The sequence below is a fragment of the Anser cygnoides genome, chromosome 5, assembly GCF_040182565.1.
Source record: "Anser cygnoides isolate HZ-2024a breed goose chromosome 5, Taihu_goose_T2T_genome, whole genome shotgun sequence".
Lineage (NCBI taxonomy): Eukaryota > Metazoa > Chordata > Aves > Anseriformes > Anatidae > Anser > Anser cygnoides.
The window spans coordinates 42,737,070-42,754,552 of NC_089877.1; the positions used below are offsets into that span (position 1 = coordinate 42,737,070).

Here is a 17,483-nt window from a genome sequence, read left to right on the forward strand (position 1 = left end):
CAAGGGGTTGTCCTGAAATATAAATAATTCTTCATGGCTAAGAAATTTTTATATAAAGAGGCTGTGATTGGGGAAATCCAAAGGCAGCTGCTGTGCTGCTTCTAGAAGAGAGAGAGGTTTATCTGAGTAGAAACAGATGCGGCAATGAAGAGGGGAAGAAATGCAAAGCATAGGAGTTTTATTTTTGTCCAGAAATTGGCGAGTGATATAAAGGGGTGATTGAAGAGTTCATAAAGCCAGAAACAAAACCAAGCAGCCCTGAAACCAGAGGAGAGGAGTTCTGGGAAGTGTGGGCCTATGTACATGAATGATACTTGACTGAATTGACTGTGGGGGATTCAGGGCTGCTTGGCTTGACAGGCTCCAGTCACCAGGGTCTGAGCGCGGCCTTCATGCTTCTGCTTTCAGCTGTTATTTTCAGTAGGGGCTGTGTTTTAGTCATTCTTAATTTACTCTTTGACTTTGCTGTTTGGACTAAGGCAGTGGTTTGCTCTGAGCAGAAGGCTTCCTACTTGGCAGGCTCTGCTCCACTATGAACTTTCTGGTGGCGACTGGTAAAACTGAGGAGTTTAGGGAGAAATTTAGGAGCTGAAGGTGGGACTAGGAGGCAACTCAGGATGACAAACTGTTTCTGACTCTACTTTGGAATAGGGCTGGCAGGAGGAAGAGGACCAAAGTGTATTAAGTGTATTTCTTATTCCCCTCATATATCTAAAGATTTTTCTGTGTGTGCCCTTTTCCTTCCTTTAGTCATGTGAACAAATATATCCACCCTCAATGTTTTCCTAATGCATGCCAGTATCAAAACTTTTTTTTTTTAATTACACTCTTTTTACTTTTTCTTTTCCCTCTCTTTTCTGTGACCCAAGCCTGCAAACAATGCTCAGTCCCGGATGGTCACTGATTTCTTCCTTTCTGCTGCCAAGAGCTCTTTGTCTACAGGTTTCCATATGGGACACAACTCCATTATTCTGGGTTATTCCTGGCTTACAAATTAAAGATGCCAAGGACTGTGATAACACTTTCAGTTCTGGACAGCTAAAGCTACAGTCCTGAAGTCGTATGACCTACATACAAAATGTAGGTGACATTTAAATTGGTCTTGAGCAACACAAAAATAATGTCTTGCCATCTGCAAATTTTGCTCCCCCCTCTGCTTTCAGGATTATTAACAAATGACACTCCTCTGAGCAAATGCAGTTTGTCATGCTAAAATTGTCTGTTTATTTCTAGTCTCGATCTTTCTTTTTCGACCACTCTTTAGCCAATGATATTCATAACCTCTGGGTAACTTTGATTCCTTTGTAATAGTGTGGGGAATCTTGTATAGATCTTTTAAGATTTGATGAACCTAAAAGGTAAATTTCTGTACTATTTTATCCTAAAAGTTCCCAGACTAAGTAGCTATTGGTCCATGACAGTTCTTTTCCATTTCACCTCTGTGCTCTCTTCACCACTATCACTCATCACACTCCTGATAAATTTATAGATTTATTTATCAGGAGAACAAATTCCTCTGTCCTTTCTGTTTTCTCAGTCCAGAGCTTGGAGTAAATCTGGATGCCTAACCTAACAATAAATGGAACTGAAAAGCTCTTTTCTGGCTCTTGCTTCTAAATTTGCCTTTCTTGGTTATTATTTAAAAGGCCAATAATGCTGTATGTTGTACCAATACCATGAGCTCCCCAGGTGAGGCTGGAGGCTCACTGGCAAAGCCATGGGCAGGTGGCCTGGAGGAGCAGAACAGGATGGTTTGCAGCTCTGCTCTGAGGTGCTTTCAGCAGACTACACAGAGGGGGTTGCACTGGTTTTACTTGCTTCCAGCTGTGCTTTCTGGCCACTCCTTTGGGTAAGAAAACCCATAGATGACAAGATATGACCTTTGTGAGGATAGACAGCAAGAGCCACTTAAGGTGACTTTTGCTCTCCTTGGAATTAGTTTGTCCAAAGCTTCTCTTCCTTTGATTGCATAGCAAGTAATGATAAAAAGGCACCAAAGCTGAGCATCTGCCTTAGATCCTGTCAACAGTCAGGTGGATAATGTGGAGGATGGCGCCAGTAACTTCTGATAGTGGTCCACAAAGTAAATACAAGCCAAAGAAACATCACCTTTTCATCTCTGACCTAAGATTTTGTGTCAGGATTATGACGTCCTAAAGACAGGTCATCACTCACATATTTTCAAGTGAACTTTGAGCTTCTCGTTTAATGCTGGAAGAGAGCTGAACAACACTAGCGTGCAATCAAGTCCATGTTTTAACGCTTATGCTGAGCAATCTTTATACAATTCAGATAACAATGTTAATTGAAAGAGCTACAGATCGTAAATGATCTCTAGGCAGTAATCTGCCATGGTGACATGTTCCTAAAGCAATTGGAAAACATAAGCTGACTCACTGACTGAGAGTTCCCTGTGAGGATGAAAACAAACATCACTTCTGGCTGTTTTGCTTCAGTCGAACTGAAATGCTTTAATTCTGACTTCACTGCGTGTTTTCATTTCATAGCGTGCCACATCATCAAAACTCACTGAAAGCCAACTCAAGTGAAAAACAAAAACGCTTCATTCTCCAAATATCCACAGCAGCATTTCAGACTGGGTCAGAGGCTACACACACATGAACAGCGTTGTCCCTGACCAAAATTCTGGGCCAATCCGCACCCTTTTTGTGACTCCCGTTTATCTATGTCTACTGCGGCCTCTCTTGCACCAGGCCTTAGTAAGCACGCCAATACCCTCCCTTGTGCCTTCGAACACTGTGTCCCTGCCACCAGTGCTTATCTGTGGGCTCTGGCAGGGGCCTTGGGCAGCCAGCTTTGTGTGGGGATGTGTCCCCATGGGCTGCATCGAGGCCATGGACTGCCCGGTGCCTTCGATTTGCAGACGGGCACCTCGGTGTTGGGGGGGGGGGGGTCTTTTGTCCCTGCTGTGAGGTGAGCAGTGCTGAGGGCTGAACACGCTGGCTGAGGGTTGAACACCACCGATGAGGGCTGAACGCCCTGGCTGAGGGTTGAACACCAAGGCTGAGGGCTGAACACCCCGGCTGGCGGCTGAACACTTCCCCGTTCGCTCAGCCCGCCTCTGCCGCAGCGTGCCACAGCGCTGGGGAAGGTGCTGCGCTTTCTGGGCACACGCACGGCGGCTGGAGCAAACACCACCCCGGCCACCCCTCCGGGACTACCGGGGGCCACCCGGAGCCCTCGGGGCCCTGACACCGCCCCTCCACACGGCGCTCCCCGCGGCCCAGAGGCGGCCCCGCGCAGGGGCGGGGCGGCGGGCGGGCGGGAGGGCCGGGCCGGGCCGGGGGCGGTGGCAGGGGCAGGCAGGCAGCGGGGTGGGGGTTCCCGGGCAGGTGCTCGGCCTCTCGGCCGGGGCTGGCTGCGGGGAGCCGAGCGGGGCCGGCATGGTGCGGCAGGAGAGCCTCCAGGCGCCGGGGGTGGCGGCGGCGGAGCCCGGCGGGGACGAGCAGGGGCAGGGGGCGGCCGGCGAGGTGCGGGTGTCCCGGCGGCGCTGGGCCGTGCTGCTGCTCTTCAGCAGCTACTCGCTGTGTAACGCCTTCCAGTGGATCCAGTACGGCAGCATCAACAACGTCTTCATGCGCTTCTACGGCGTGAGCGCCTTCGCCATCGACTGGCTGTCCATGAGCTACATGCTCACCTACATCCCGCTGCTCTTCCCCGTCGCCTGGCTGCTGGACAAGAGGGGTCTGCGCCTCATCGCCCTCACCGGCTCGGCCCTCAACGCCCTGGGCGCCTGGGTGAAGCTGGGCAGCCTGCGGCCGCACCTCTTCCCCGTCACGGTGCTGGGGCAGGTCATCTGCTCCCTGGCGCAGGTCTTCATCCTGGGCATGCCCTCGTACATCGCCTCCGTCTGGTTCGGCTCGCGCGAGGTCTCCACCGCCTGCTCCATCGCTGTCTTTGGGAACCAGGTAAGGGATGGCTGCTGCCCAGGTGGGGCTGGGTGTCAGCTGGAGGGGACTAGGGAGTGCCGAGGGGCCAAGCGACAAGCCGAGGAGGAGATACACAGGGCCTGTGTGTGCTCCCTCCTGGCGGGCCGCAGCTGGGGGAAGAGGCACCTGGACAAAGCTCCCCTTGGAGCCTGGACGGGGAGGGACATGGCTTCGGTTTGGCTGCGGGGTGGGTGTGGTGGCCAAGGTGAGTGGGACCTGCGTCTACGAAGTTGGAGGCGGTGCAAGGGTTGGCATCAAGCAGTGTTGGGCTTCGAAGTCATCTCTGTTTCCCTCCAGCTCCCCTGTCTGCGAGTCTCTGCTCCAGCGGTGTGGTTGGGTAGCACCGGGGATGGACTGGAGAGGGAAGCGCGGTGCTGAGAAACATGCTTTCAGCCGAGTGTCCAGCAAATCTCAGGACTGTGGTTGTATTGGGATTTGACACGGCAATATCCTACTCCTGCTGGCTACTAGATGGGACGAAAGAGAATAGCTGTCTCCAGAAGACAGTGCTTGTGACTGGGCCAAGGGGGAAAAGGCCTTTAACCAACTTCTCTCCCGTAAAAGTAAGGCACGGAGTCTCCACAAACAGTTGTTTTGAAATGAAGTGAATCTTCCACCAGGCTAGGAGGAGGTAAGGTCCCCGAGCACTCTTGTATAAAGGCAGGTCAGGGAGGCCAGTGGCTCACGCTTGCTCAAGCTGTAACGTGCTTTTCTGGTAGCTAGCTAGTGATTGGAGGAGATAATTTTTTCACAGTTTTGAAAGGATCAGGGAAATGACTTGCTGACCCTTGCATTGGAACACCCACTGATCCCTGCTGCTTGAAGCAGATAGAATAATGCTGATGCAGCGTGGCATAAGAGAAGTGAGGCCAGCTCTGTGACACTGACATGAAGAAGAGGGAAGTAGTCTGGCATTAGCAGCTTAGCTAGACCCGTGCCTCTAACTTCCAACACTTGATGTAATCCTTTCCACGTGACTGCACACTTCCTTCAGCTGACTCTGGTTTGGGCTGTGGGTGGGCTCCATTCAGATTTTAGTGTTTCTTGCAATTTGGGTAGTTTGTAAAGCATGGTTCTTCCTACAGCACACAAAACTATCAGCAAGATTTGAGGTCTCCTTTCCCCAAGATCCTGGCTTTCTGTACTGATTGAGATACTGCTGTAGCAAAAAGAGGTGAATGCTCGGAGATAACACTTGAGGAACTGACGTTTGTGGAACTGCGTTAGGCAGACTCTGGCTTACAGCTTTTGGAAACAGAAATCATGCTCGTCTTTCTCCGAGTGAATCTAAGCTTCCCTCTTCACTCTTACCACCCAAGCTAGTGGGCTGTTTTTTATGTGTTTTAAATGAATCTTTAGAGTGGAAGGCATTTAACTTGGTATGAACACTGCTGATTTAGGAGTAAATAAGTAACTGAGCATTTCACTGTCAGACTTTTCCTTTTTTGTTATTCAGGTGGAATTACTCAATAGTGTGCATAAGAAATCCAAACAATGAGGCTTTCAGCCTGTGCTATGTGCGTAGGTAGTATCTTCATCGTCCTGAAAGGAGCGGGTTAGCCTAACAATTGTGAAAGGCAAACTTTGGTTAAACGTTTGGTTCTCTGCACTGCTCTGGGGGTTGAACTGACATTGCAGTAAGGCCACGGGTCAGTACATAACCCTTGCTTTGTAAGCCCAAACTTTCCTTTTAGAGAATCAGGGAGACAAGAAATGGCAATGACTAAAGGCAGGGTGTACTCCATAGCAAGGACCTATTCATTTCATTCCCTTAATCAAGGGTCCTGATGTGCATAATTACAGTGAGTGAAAAGTAGCTATTTTGCTTAGCAGTGAGGTTGAGCAGGGGGAAGAAATAGAAGCTTCCTTTTTTTCCTGAGTCTGTAGTTAAAGAGTGTATTTTAGTGAGTGACAGTGAAGGCATAGTATGGTGGGTTTGTAATTTCAGCATGCCAGTATGGCAAATTATTCCCTCTGCTCATTCATTCACAACTGTATGGTTTTCTTTTCAGAACCACGTTACTTCGTTACAGTCCAGGTTAAAGATCCTCAAGGTTGACATCTCTGACATGGTTATTTATCAAATGCCAAGCACTAAGATCCCTATCTGGCAGAAGTACCAGCAGCTACATGGGTGAGCAGAGCAGTTTGACTGCCTCTTTGTTTGATACACCTGCCCTCTTTACGGTGCTATCCACCTTAAACTGCACTCAGCAGTGCTGTCCTGAGGGGAGCCCTGCTGCTCCGCTCATCCATCTGTGACTGCTGGGCTGATGTCCCTTCAGGACACGGTGACTGCTTGCTGTGTGACAGTAACCTTCAGGTTCAAGCTTAGCTCCCAGTAGTAAATTACTGAAATGCCAGATGGTGTGTTAAATATCTTAAAAACAAACAAACAAAAAACACACACAAAAAAACAACCAACCAAAAAAACCTAGATAATACCAGATTCTCCTCACACTTTTCTGGTCATGTTGTGTTGGCTGTGGTATCTGAAGTGCAAAGAAGGATTAGATAGAGCACTCTCTATGGGATGCTGATGAGCTACTTGACGAGGAGAGTATGGATACCTGCAGAGGCTATCACAGTCTCTTTGTCTACCCACTGCTGGTTTACATTACATTGTACTTTTTCCTATTTTAAGGGGAATGCACAGGTTGTTGTATTCTTTTTCCTTGTCCCTGCAAGTTCATATATGGGTTAGTATAGAATGGGATTTACCTGTAAATTGGATACTTTGACGTAAGATTGTTAATGTTATTAAAATATTACTAGCAGCTTATTGATTTAAAAGAGCAAGAAAAATCCACATGGGCACCTTTCCTCAGGCTGAAGTTCTAGGGTAAGGAAACAGGAGACTGATGCCCTTCAGCTGTGTTTTAATTTGTGAGGAATTTGACTGATATGCATCAGAAATGCAGCCGTGAGTGGTAGTGGGTCTTTGACTTCATCAGCAGTGTCCCCTGTGGAGGAACGTGGTGCTGGATGTCTGCATTAGTCCCATGCACGAGAGTTGGGTAGGAGAGAGTGGTGTGCGTCAGGGCTGTGCTGCTTCCAGCAGTTGGGCTTCTGGTTTCCACCTCAGAGGGAGATTGTCCTGTCATTTTCTCTGGTAGCAAGACTGCAGTTGAAGAGAAATACTCTTCTGAGATGCTAGCATTTGCAGGAGTATGGGTTTGCTGGAGCAGCAGGCCTTGTCCCTTTCTTTAAAATACTTGCTTTGCTACCTTTTGGGGGTGAGGAAATAGTGCTGTGGCCTGACGGCACTCGTCTCTGCTGTGGTGGGGATGTTTAAGTAATGAGGTGAATTCTTGTGACTATTTGAGGTATTATGAGCTGGAGCCAGCTGGTCAGGTACTGGAATTCCTCAGCGCTCTGCATCAGCCTCCGTGGCATGTGCTGGACTGCCATGCTTGGGCAACGCTTATTCAGGCCTGTTGGCGTTAAGAGCGCTGTGTTAACTGTGTTGTGCTGGAGCAATGAAAGACATTTGTGTTTGTGACTTTGTATTGCTCTGTCACCAGCGTATTTTTTTGTTTGTTTTGTTTTAATCAAAATCAACCTTTTTCCTGGTTCTCTCCATTCTGACTGAGGGACTTAGGGTAAGGATTCAGGCTGTTGGATGACTTTTCTGCTGTAATTTTGATGCTTCATTTTTTAGCAGGAGTTGATAAAAATTGTTGATGGACTAGGAGGAAAGAAAACTTCAATTTCACGTTCGTCTCTGCCTGCGGGGGAAAAATGATGCAGCAGCTTACTGAGCTCCGGGTGGGGTCTGTCCTTGTTCAGATGGAGCTGGGATGCCTCTGTGACTTAAGTGATTTAGGACTTCTGTTAAAGAGACAGCCGGAGGCGGAGATTTTAAGTGCTATCTGCATAGTGCTGGGAGCATTAGTATAGCAGTAATGAGGTGATGGATTTTGAAGTGGGCAAAGTGAATGATAAAGCATGAATGAAATGTTCTCTCTCTCCTGGTAGGTCCTTTCCTTGTGTTTTGAAATGAGGGAAAGAATCTGCAGGGGGTGGTGCGGGGTGGGTGTCTGTGAGTTATCAGGTCTGCAACATCTGAATGGCCATTGCTTTTGTGCTGTTTGCCTCCTTACTAACCCTCTTCTGTGCTGTTTGCCCTTCAGGTAAGGCAGCCTCTGAAAGTCCAAGAAGCGTTGTGGAAATGGAGCATGTCCAGTGGGATTCATCTCTTCAAGCAGACTTCTTTCTAGAGCTCGCTTGCTCTTCCCTCCCTGCTGAGGGTCTCCCCATCTCTTCAGATGAGATCTGATCCCTGTTAGAAATAGGGACAGGTGGTAGTCATGGCCCTGCATCTCCTGGGGTTTTAGCTCTTAGGACAGTGAAGACTTTACTGAGGAGCCAGTAGTGGCAATAGTTAGGGGTGCTATTTTCCAGCCCTGGCTCCTTTCCCTTCCTGCAAAGAAGGGCAGGGTGGATCAGGCCACTGGGATCACAAGGAGTGCTGTGTGGGCAGTGCTCTGAGGTCCTGGACGTGGCTCAGTGCGGGAGGGCGTGCTGACCAAATAGCGACGTGGCTTTCCCAGGAATGCCCGAGCTTCTATAAATGGTCACAGGAACCTGAAATTATTGCCTTCTGCTCATTTCGTCTGGTGCTCCCTCCCCAGCCACACGCCCAAAGCAGCTCACCCTTTTCCCTCATAGAAGCAGCTGGCTTTTGGGTTTTGCTGAGCTTAACTCACATGGGTGTTAAATGAATGACAGCAGTGTTTTTGCTGGGAGGGGCTGCCCTATGGCACCCTTAGTACTTGCCCTGCAGGATCCTTGGAGACTGGCTCTGTTATGTGACTGTAATAGGTCCTTGACCCAAGTGTCATCCCGGCTGAGTACTTCAGCAGCTGCTGAGGTGGCTGTTGGAGCCGAAACCCCTCTTCTGCTTTACTGTCTCTTATCTGCCGCTGCTGTTTTACTGCGTTGCATTTCTTCCCCAGTAAACCAGGAGGTGTGTTCGGTGCTGGGAGGCCCTGAGTGACTTGCCTGGAGAAGTGGTCTTCGTTATCTGGCATTGTATCACGTTAAACAGTATGAGGAGGTGATGCCACAGAAAAAGTATGATGAGGAAGGAGTTTACTTTGCTTCCGGAAGAGCTTTGGTTGTGCAAGTGCAGTTCGAAGAAATAACTTTATCTCTCGTATCAGTGTGAATGGATTTGAAAAAAAAAAAAGCCTAAGGTCTATCTTACCTCTTCACGAGGCCTGGATTACATTATTTCGTCTCACCACTTGGGTCCGTTCTGCTTCTTAAAACACTGCAAAAAAGGTGACTAAACTGTGGTGTGCAAACATTTAAGTACATTGACTTCAATGGGCCTGGATTTCAGTGGGCCCATATGGGTTTCAGTATTTCTGTCAGTGGCATGGAAGAACCATATTCTGGGCAGCAATGCAAATAAAAATATACTGGGTAGGAAGTGGCAGCTTCTGCTTTGCACAGATCTCTTGCTGTGGATCTTCAGTTCTACTGTAGGTCTTTTGCAGGAAGGCAGCTGGAACCTGTGCTAATAGCAAGGGGCTGGGAGGCTGATGTGCAGTAGGAGTCACAGGGTGTGGAAGGGGGTGGCTGTCTGCTCTCTGCAGGTTATGACCCTATAATTCCCTTATCGCAAAGGTGAAATATCGTGGTTATAGCATGGGAGACACCTGTAGTTAAAAAAGGAGGAAATGCTACAGGGCAGAGCTGTGACACGCTGACAAGAGTAACGGAAGAGGCTGTGGTGCCCAGGACTTTGGAACACGTGCCTCTTCCGACGGGTTCCCAGGGTGAGTGGAGATCCTGGTCTGATGCATTTTGTTGCCTTGGCAGAACTGTCCGGTGTCTGTACCGAGTGGGGGTCAAAGTCCCACTCCCGTATGTCCAAGAGCAGTGGACGGGAAGGAGAGCCCTTCTGTTCGCTTTTCTAAGGGCTCTCCTGCCGTGGCCAGACATGTGGTGTCCAGATCCATCAAACTGTGCTGCTTCCTCCTCCTCTTGCCAGTCAGATACGTGTCCTGTTGCCACTACCAGTTACATTCTGCACCTTTGCAGTGGTTTGTACCAGAAGACCACTAACGTGGGTTATGCAGCATCCTGACCTGGTCTCGTCTGTTACTACTGGGCAGCACAGGTGTTGCCGCACTTGGCTCGTGTGTTCTCTCTGCAAGGCTTTTGGAGAGACACGGTGGTACTTGGTAAGTTCTGGTGGTTGTCCGAGGTGGGGATTTCCAGAAGAGTGGTGGTTGCTGTGCACAGGCTTGCTCTGTAGGCTTTTCACTAGGAAACGTTGCTTCTGTGGTGTCAGTGTTGTCAGGTCAGTTCTCATCATTCAGCTGGGGAGACTCACACCTGTTGTTTTAAGGTCTTGGTATCTGAAGGCATTTGTATTAGAATGGATGATAATCAAATACTAGTAGTAAAAAAATCTAAAATATTTTTACTGTTGTGTCTGGAGAGGAACATCTTGAAAATGTGAAGCCCTACATGCTTGAAGGTATCTGCCAGAAAACAAGTAAATCAGTGTGAGCAGTGGGCCTGACTCCTTAAAAAGAATCAAGTGTCCCTTGTTTTCTTCTAAAGCATGATACTCCTCACGGTTTTCTAGACGATTCCTCTTCTCCTTGGTTGCTGTGGATGTCAAGGGTTAGAAGGGTAGAAGAGCTCCAGTGGTGTGTTGACAAAGGCAACGAGCTCTCTTTGCTGAGAGCAGGTGAAGCCCTTGATTATTTTTTTCCCCATGAAACAATTCTTTGGAAAGGTACAGTGCATGAGGGCGTAGGAGCATTTGGCCTAGGTCAGGCAGCCCTGGGGCAGTCAGCGGTCCCTGGTAAGTGCTAAGGAGAAGAAAGAGAGGAGGATATGCTCTGTTTTCACTGACTCAAAAAAAGTCTCGGTTTGGGAACTTGCTGAGGTTGTGTTCAAATCGCAGCGTCTGAAAAGCCCGCTGGTTTGGTATGTATTCACATGTAAACCCTTGGTGTCTGATTGTTACGGTTTCAGCCAATTTGGCCAAACTGGCAGTCTGCTGGTCCCTGAGTTTCCTGGGAGTGCTGCATTTGCAGGATCTTTAAAAAAATTCGTATTGCTTTTGCCTTCCTGCATTCCTGATTTGAGTATTTTGGTAAGGGACCAGAGTTAACGGTTCGGTATGTTTGTGTGTGAGTAGCGTGGGTTTTCTGTTGTCTCGTTCTTCTCAACGTTTGGATGAATCCCATCTGGTCCTGACACCTCATAGAACAAACTAACTGCAATAAATTGAATAAAGTCTTCCACTGATAGCACTTCAGACTTTTTTTTTGCCATGTGAAGAGGTTCTATCGAGGTGGAAACTTCCCCAAAAAATCACGTAGTGAGTGCTGATGCAAGAGTTCATTTAGTTCTCCCTGTCTCGAATGTTTTCCTTCCGTGGTGATCATCCTTTGGCCTTCCAGACTTCCTGGCAGGCTTCCTGATTGTGCAGCGCCTCAAGTTTTGACTTAGTTTGTCAAGCTGTTCCGCAGTCATTTTTGGCCTAATTAAGTTTTTACTTTAGTTTTGTCCAGCTTGCTGTCTCCTCTTTTTCTTGCTTGAGGAGATAAAGTACAGCTTTTGAGGTATGTGATGGTTTTTCTTTTTCCTTCTTTGCTCTTTAACCGTGGTTGCTTTTATTTCTACTGTTCTAAAAGTGTTGATAATGTTCTGTACGCTTACTCTGAGCCCCTGATGCGGTGTCTCAGTGTCTCTGTGCAGTCTCAATGCCACCTGCAAGCAGTTAGTTTCTTTGTCTTCTGAATTTCCTTTTAAGAAGCTTTCCTTTTAGACAGTTCCCTCTTGCAAGTTAAAATTGCCGTAGTGGTTTGGAGCTGTTTCCACCCCCCAGCTCGCTGCTGCAAGGAAGCTGAATGTGAGTGCAGTGCAGAACTGTTTGCTAACGCTGATCGTGGGCATGCTGTGCTGCCCTAGGCCTGAATCATGAGTTGTGCTGCCTCTTGTAGGTTCTCCTCAGAAGAGGATGTTTATGGAATCTAAAAATGCAGTCTCTGCAGCATCCCTGTCATGACACTTACATAGCCTGCAAGGGCATTGTCACAATTTCTCTGTGTTGTATTTTTTGCCTTTGCAGCATCTCTCTTTCTGCCTTTTAACACTTTAATTGACCTTCCTGGTGTGGTGGTCTCTTCTGTCAATATTCCTGCTTGCCTGGGGATTTTATTGGGTTTCTGTATTCCTGTTGCTGACTCAGTTTTCTTTAAGGTGGAGACCCATTCCTCCATCAATCGTTTATTTACAGTTTTTGTGCTGATTCTGCACTAATTATCATCCTTCAGCAGACTCTTGGTATATAATCAGATAAATTAGACATCCCATTGTGCATTTCAAGACCTCAGGTACATGTATACCATCTTACTCGCCACTTGCTCTCAATTTTATCATCTGTTCTTGTGTATGTTTGAATCTTGAATATGAAGTCAGTGTTGGGACTGCACCTTGACGAAATTCAGGTAGGAAGTAGATTCTTTCCGCGGTTTTTTTATCAGCCTTTACAAAAAAAACTCATCCATACAGCGGACTCTGCTGTAGTTGTAGACTTCCCTGTTATTCTGTTTAAATCACCCCAAAGCCTTAAAATAAAGTGCCAGCAGGCTGGTTCCTGCAGGGAGATTCATGAGGATCAGGACAGTGCTGTGTGTTTTATGGATGTGGGGATGCTCTCATGTTTTGGAAGTGCTGAATTTTGGGAGTGAGCCCCTATTTGTATAGGTCTTGGAGATGTTTCTGCTTGCACAGAGGCTGGAGATGCTAGTTTGTGCCCTGGTGAGAGGGAGTGCACTATGAGCCCTAATGGCTGGTGGTCTCTGTAAGAGGGGTCGCACAGAGCGTTGCAGAGCCTTCTCTGTTTTTACTTTGCTTTAGTTTCCCAGATCTAATGTAGGAACCATGGAGAAGGGAGGAAAAATGTTTATCTGTTAAGGAATGTTTAAATTTTCTAGCTTATGGGTTACACTGTTGTCTGTTGGACTGGTGGTGAAGTGGGTACTGGCCTGCTGAGAACCAAACTGAAAATCTCTTTGTGAAAGGTGAAGTACGTGCGATATAATACTCATCACGATGTAGAGAGCCTGTCTTTGTTGCTAAAAGTGCAGTGAATAATCCAGGGTATCCCCTGGGAAATCTTCAGTTTTAGCCAAGTCGAGGGATCTTCATAGGATTAATAATGTCAGTGACCCTGAAATAGAAAATGTATCCTATTGCTATGCTGGCACTTTTTTTCCTCTCTACCACCTATTTTTTCACAGGTTTAAGAAACTCCCAGTGGACAAGAGTTTCCTTTTCTGGAAGGGGAAGAGTGAGGACAAGCATCCTTCTGTGGTTAGGAAAAATTGTTCAGGTCTTCTGAAAAGACAACAGAAGTACCCAAGAGAGCTGAGTAAGTCCTTTTTGATAGGCAGCAACTATAGGACTTCTCAGAAATGGATTTACGAATGATTTGCAGAACAGATTCTCAATATCCTTTTTCAGGTAGGAAAGGATAGAGGGAGACCTGAAAAAGAGTGAATCTTGACTGTGGTCCCAGAGAAACGTCCCTTTTTCCTGTACATGTTTTGCTGTGGCTCAGCAACTCATGTGAGTATCATGTGATTGATGTTGTAGCAGCAGCTAGCACAGGAATCCAGCCCGGTTCTTCCAGGAATGAAAGGGCAATAAGGCAAGGCAGCACTTTCCAGGAAGCAATTTATAGATCTCATTTGGTGAAAGGTGGAGAAGCCCACGTGGAACGTGGTAGGTGAGGACTAGGAGGACTCCAGCCTCCACTGGAAAGGAGCATTGTTGAGAGTCTTTTCCTCGAAGTTTGAACTTCTGGGAACGCTGAGAAGCCCAGTGTGGCTGCAATACTGAAGCATGGCTGCATCCTAGGCTGGGCAGGCATGTTGGAGCAGCAGGACTGCACTCTGGCCAAAATACATTTGCTGCAGAGACAAACAGGCTTCTGCCTTCTGGGTGTGCTCTGGATTCAGTGTAAGTACCTTCTCTGTGAAGCTACAGGCTTGATTCCCTTGTACAGAGAACAGGGAAGCATGCAATTTAATGAAGATCAGGGCTTAAAGCCAGCCTCTAAGCCAACTGGTGGTCAAGCTCACAGGTAGTCAGCGAGTCTCCCGTGTCAGCAGCTAACGCAGAGCAGACTTAAGTAGCTGTAACAGCGAGGGGACAGGCTGTGTCTGGACAAAGTTGAGCTCTGGCAAGTTTAGTCCTGCGTCAGAGGCTGCCTGCGCCGCGTGGGTGTTGGGAAGGCTTACCTTTGCTACTGGTGGTATTTGAAGTTGTCTCTTAACTCCTCCAGTCCTTGGCTTACTATGTGGGGACATACCAGTTTGTGTTTCACTTCACTGTGCTTAATGAACCCCTGAATGTTCTCACTGCTGAAAACGGCCTGAACTTTTGTAGTCTCTTGGTGACTCTTCCCACCAGGTCCTGGGATGCCCCGGTGCTGGGAGTGAACTCAGCACAGAAGTCTGCTGCAATCCTGACCGCGGCTATTGCAGCCTCCCAGTGGAGGAGGGCACAGTTGGACACAGAAAGAGTTTGGTCAGACATTGTTGAAAGGTACATGTCCTTAGGCTAAATGCCGTCTCTGAGTCTAGCAGATGGCTCTGTTTGAACTATAAGCATTCTCCCCGTCTCAAAGATCCACCAGCTGGATGGAGGAGGAGGGCTTGTGGAGAGTTAGAGAGCACAAGCCCATTTTTGTCCCAGCCAGCAGTTGTGGCACCTGGGATGTATTTGTTCTGTGATCTTGATCCTGGCCCGTGCAGTGGCTCTTCCAAAACGAGTCCATCATCATCCCAGGAACATGGAGATATGATGGCGAAAGCATGCAGAAAGCACGAGGAGTTTTTGCTAGAGGGCAAGGCAGGAGACACGTCTGAGCCTGTGCCAGGGACAGGGCTCGGGGGTTGTTCTGCTCTATGTTTTGCCATGCTTGGGAGTGACTTGTGGGCACCACAGTCCTCGCTTTTCTTGATCCTTGCTTTCCTTACCTGTAGAGTAAGACCAGTTACGCGAACTGACCCTCTCCAGGGACTCTGAAGACATTGAGCACTGGATCCTTCTATTGTGCAGCATTATTGTGGGGCAACAGGTCTTGATTTTGCTCATAGATTCCTATCTATCTGGTGTTTCCCATGAGGAAATGTTACATGCAATGGGCTTAGTTTGAATATATCCTTGTTTCCGTGCTTTGCATATTCTTACCTCCTTTCAGCGTGAGGACGAGGGCAGTGGCTAGAGAGGCTGCACTGGTGTAGCATGAGTATATTTTTTATACTGCTGGTCTGTATTGGTTCAGTTAGCACTGTACCAGTAATGTGAGTGCTTTTCTACCTCCCAGCTAATGGTACAGCCTGCAAAGGAGATTGGAAATCTTTGTTTCAAGCAGGGATGAGGATGGCTGCATGGCCACCCGCTGTCTCTTTTTTTGGGTGCCTTCTCAGTCCTTACACTTATAGGCTCTTGTGCGTGCCTTTTTACTGTCCACAACAGCAAACGTAGGATGAAACCAGGAAATTGGGGGAAAAAAAAACAAGTGTTACTAAACAAAAAATATGTTTGCCCTGTGCAGGGCTAAGTGTGCAAAACCTCTCTGAGAGCAAGCAAGAGCTGAGCTCATGTATGGCTTGTTTTCTGATGTCTGAGAGGATTGCAAGTGCTGAGAAGGGCCAGAGGAGCAGGGGAATACACTCCTTGGGAACTAGATGGTGATTTGTAACATGGCTGTAAAGAGAAACTAACACAGGGGAGGTTGGGGAAAAAGCAGGGGGGAAGGCTTTTGTAGGCCTCCTCTTGTCTTTAGAGTACTCCAAATGCGATGAGTGCACTTTGGCTTCAACTTTATGAAGAGAGTGCTGCCAGGCATCAAAGCAGCTCTTTCTCCTCTTTTGAGGGCTGGCACTGAAGGTCTGTGCCATTTAGTGCTGCTTGTCATCGTGGCAAAACCTGCGCTGCTGCAGCTCCTTGTTACTCTCCTGGACGAAACAGCCGTCGAGTGAAGAGCTCCAGTGTCCTCACCGAAGCGTGTGCTGTCGTGGCAGGAGCTCCTCGGCTGGACGTGCGGGGCTCTCAGCACAGCAGAGGCCACAGCTGCAGGGTTTCTTCTTGCAGCTCTTTAGAGCCAAGCATTTCAGCTGGGCAGTTGCCAAGCCCCATCGCGCAACCTCCACATTCAGGATACGTGCTGTCAGCACTTCCTTTGCTCTCAATCTTCATCTTTTTCTAGGTTCTCCTGCTGCAGTGGGAAAGGCGTGAGTGGTAGCAGGGTGAGCCTTGTCTTGGGAGGGAGATCACTCAGAAACAGCGTCACAAAGTGGCTGAGACAGATTGATATCTCACTCATCACGAGTGGGCAGGGTTCTGTGTTGCGTCAACCCTTGCGCTTGTCTGACCTGAAGACAAATAGGTTCAATTCCTTAACCCAGTAGAGAACTGTGGTGTCTTTTGATGGTGTCGTTTTCTGCTGTTTTTGATGAACCAAGTCAGATGAGCAGGTGATCAGGTCAGCACCAGCGTAGATGCAAGATAAGGAGCGGGATGTGTGCATGCACAGGAACGTGTGTGTGGGAGGACAGGGGAAGCAAGAACTCCACTTTGGTGGAGGCAAGCATTAGTTCTACTCAATTCTGCTTTAAAACCTTGCCTTGAATATCCTTACAGTTGTGAGTTCGGTGGGGGGGACCTCTCATGGCCTAGTTAGCTGGCTTTTATCTTTCAGTTGTTAGGTGATGAAGGGGGTTTTCTCCTCGTAGGTGAAGCTGGAGAAGGCCAAGTTGAGGTCTTACTGTGTGGGGGAGGATTGCGTCAAAGAGCTGAGCTCTGAGCTGGTGGTGGTGTTGTGGTTCCATGTCACACCTGTGTCCCCTCTCTCTCCTGCTCAGCTTGGCATTGCTCTGGGCTTTCTGGTCCCTCCTGTTCTGGTTCCCAATGTGGAAGATGTGGAGAAGCTGGCCTACCATATAAGCATCATGTTCTTCATGACAGCAGGCGTGGCAACAGCCCTCTTCATCCTGGTCGTCATAGGTAAGGAGGTGGGAGGCGTGTGCGTGAAACCAAGTGGAACTTGAGACGATCAGCCTGAGTGTGAGGGGCCTGCATGGGGTTGTGAGTGAGCCTGCCAAATTGTTCATTTCATCCTTTGATTGCCCACAATAAAACTCTGGCATGTATAAGTTCTTTAAAAGCCAGTCTTAAAAATATTCCAAGGTTCTCATCCTTCTTGCCTGCAGACAGGATGCTTGGGGCTGATTACATCTTAAGGGTAGGGAGAAGGAGGTAGATTATCTTGCATCACAAGAACATGCTGTTCCCAGGAGGGGAAAAAAAAAGGTAACCAGTTGTGAACGGGGTGAAGAAAGCATTACAGGCAGTAGACTGTGTGGACTCCTCTTGCCAGCTTGTTCGTGTTGCCTGATCGTTGAGTCAGATGTAGACTTCAATGATTCACAGGTGGGGAATAGACAAGTACAAAAGTGACTGTGCTGCCCCTAATACAGCAGTGGATCA

At 48.1% G+C, this 17,483-nt stretch overlaps 1 protein-coding gene across 4 annotated transcripts in view; it reads left to right on the forward strand.

Moving 5' to 3' along the window:
- Positions 1-3,289: 3,289 nt before the first annotated feature.
- Positions 3,290-17,483, forward strand: part of FLVCR2 (FLVCR choline and putative heme transporter 2) — a 34,812-nt gene continuing 20,618 nt past the window's right edge. For 3 of the 4 annotated variants that reach the window (XR_010831880.1, XR_001208849.3, XM_013185640.3), the window contains exons 1-2: positions 3,291-3,929; positions 16,859-17,000. Coding sequence is in view for 1 of the 4 variants with exons in the window: in XM_013185640.3 (XP_013041094.3) it covers positions 3,405-3,929; positions 16,859-17,000 (667 nt within the window). In the remaining 3 variants the exon portion in view is untranslated. Of the gene's footprint in view, positions 3,930-16,858; positions 17,001-17,483 lie in introns of all 4 variants that reach the window. The other variant, XR_010831879.1, reaches the window with a different exon arrangement.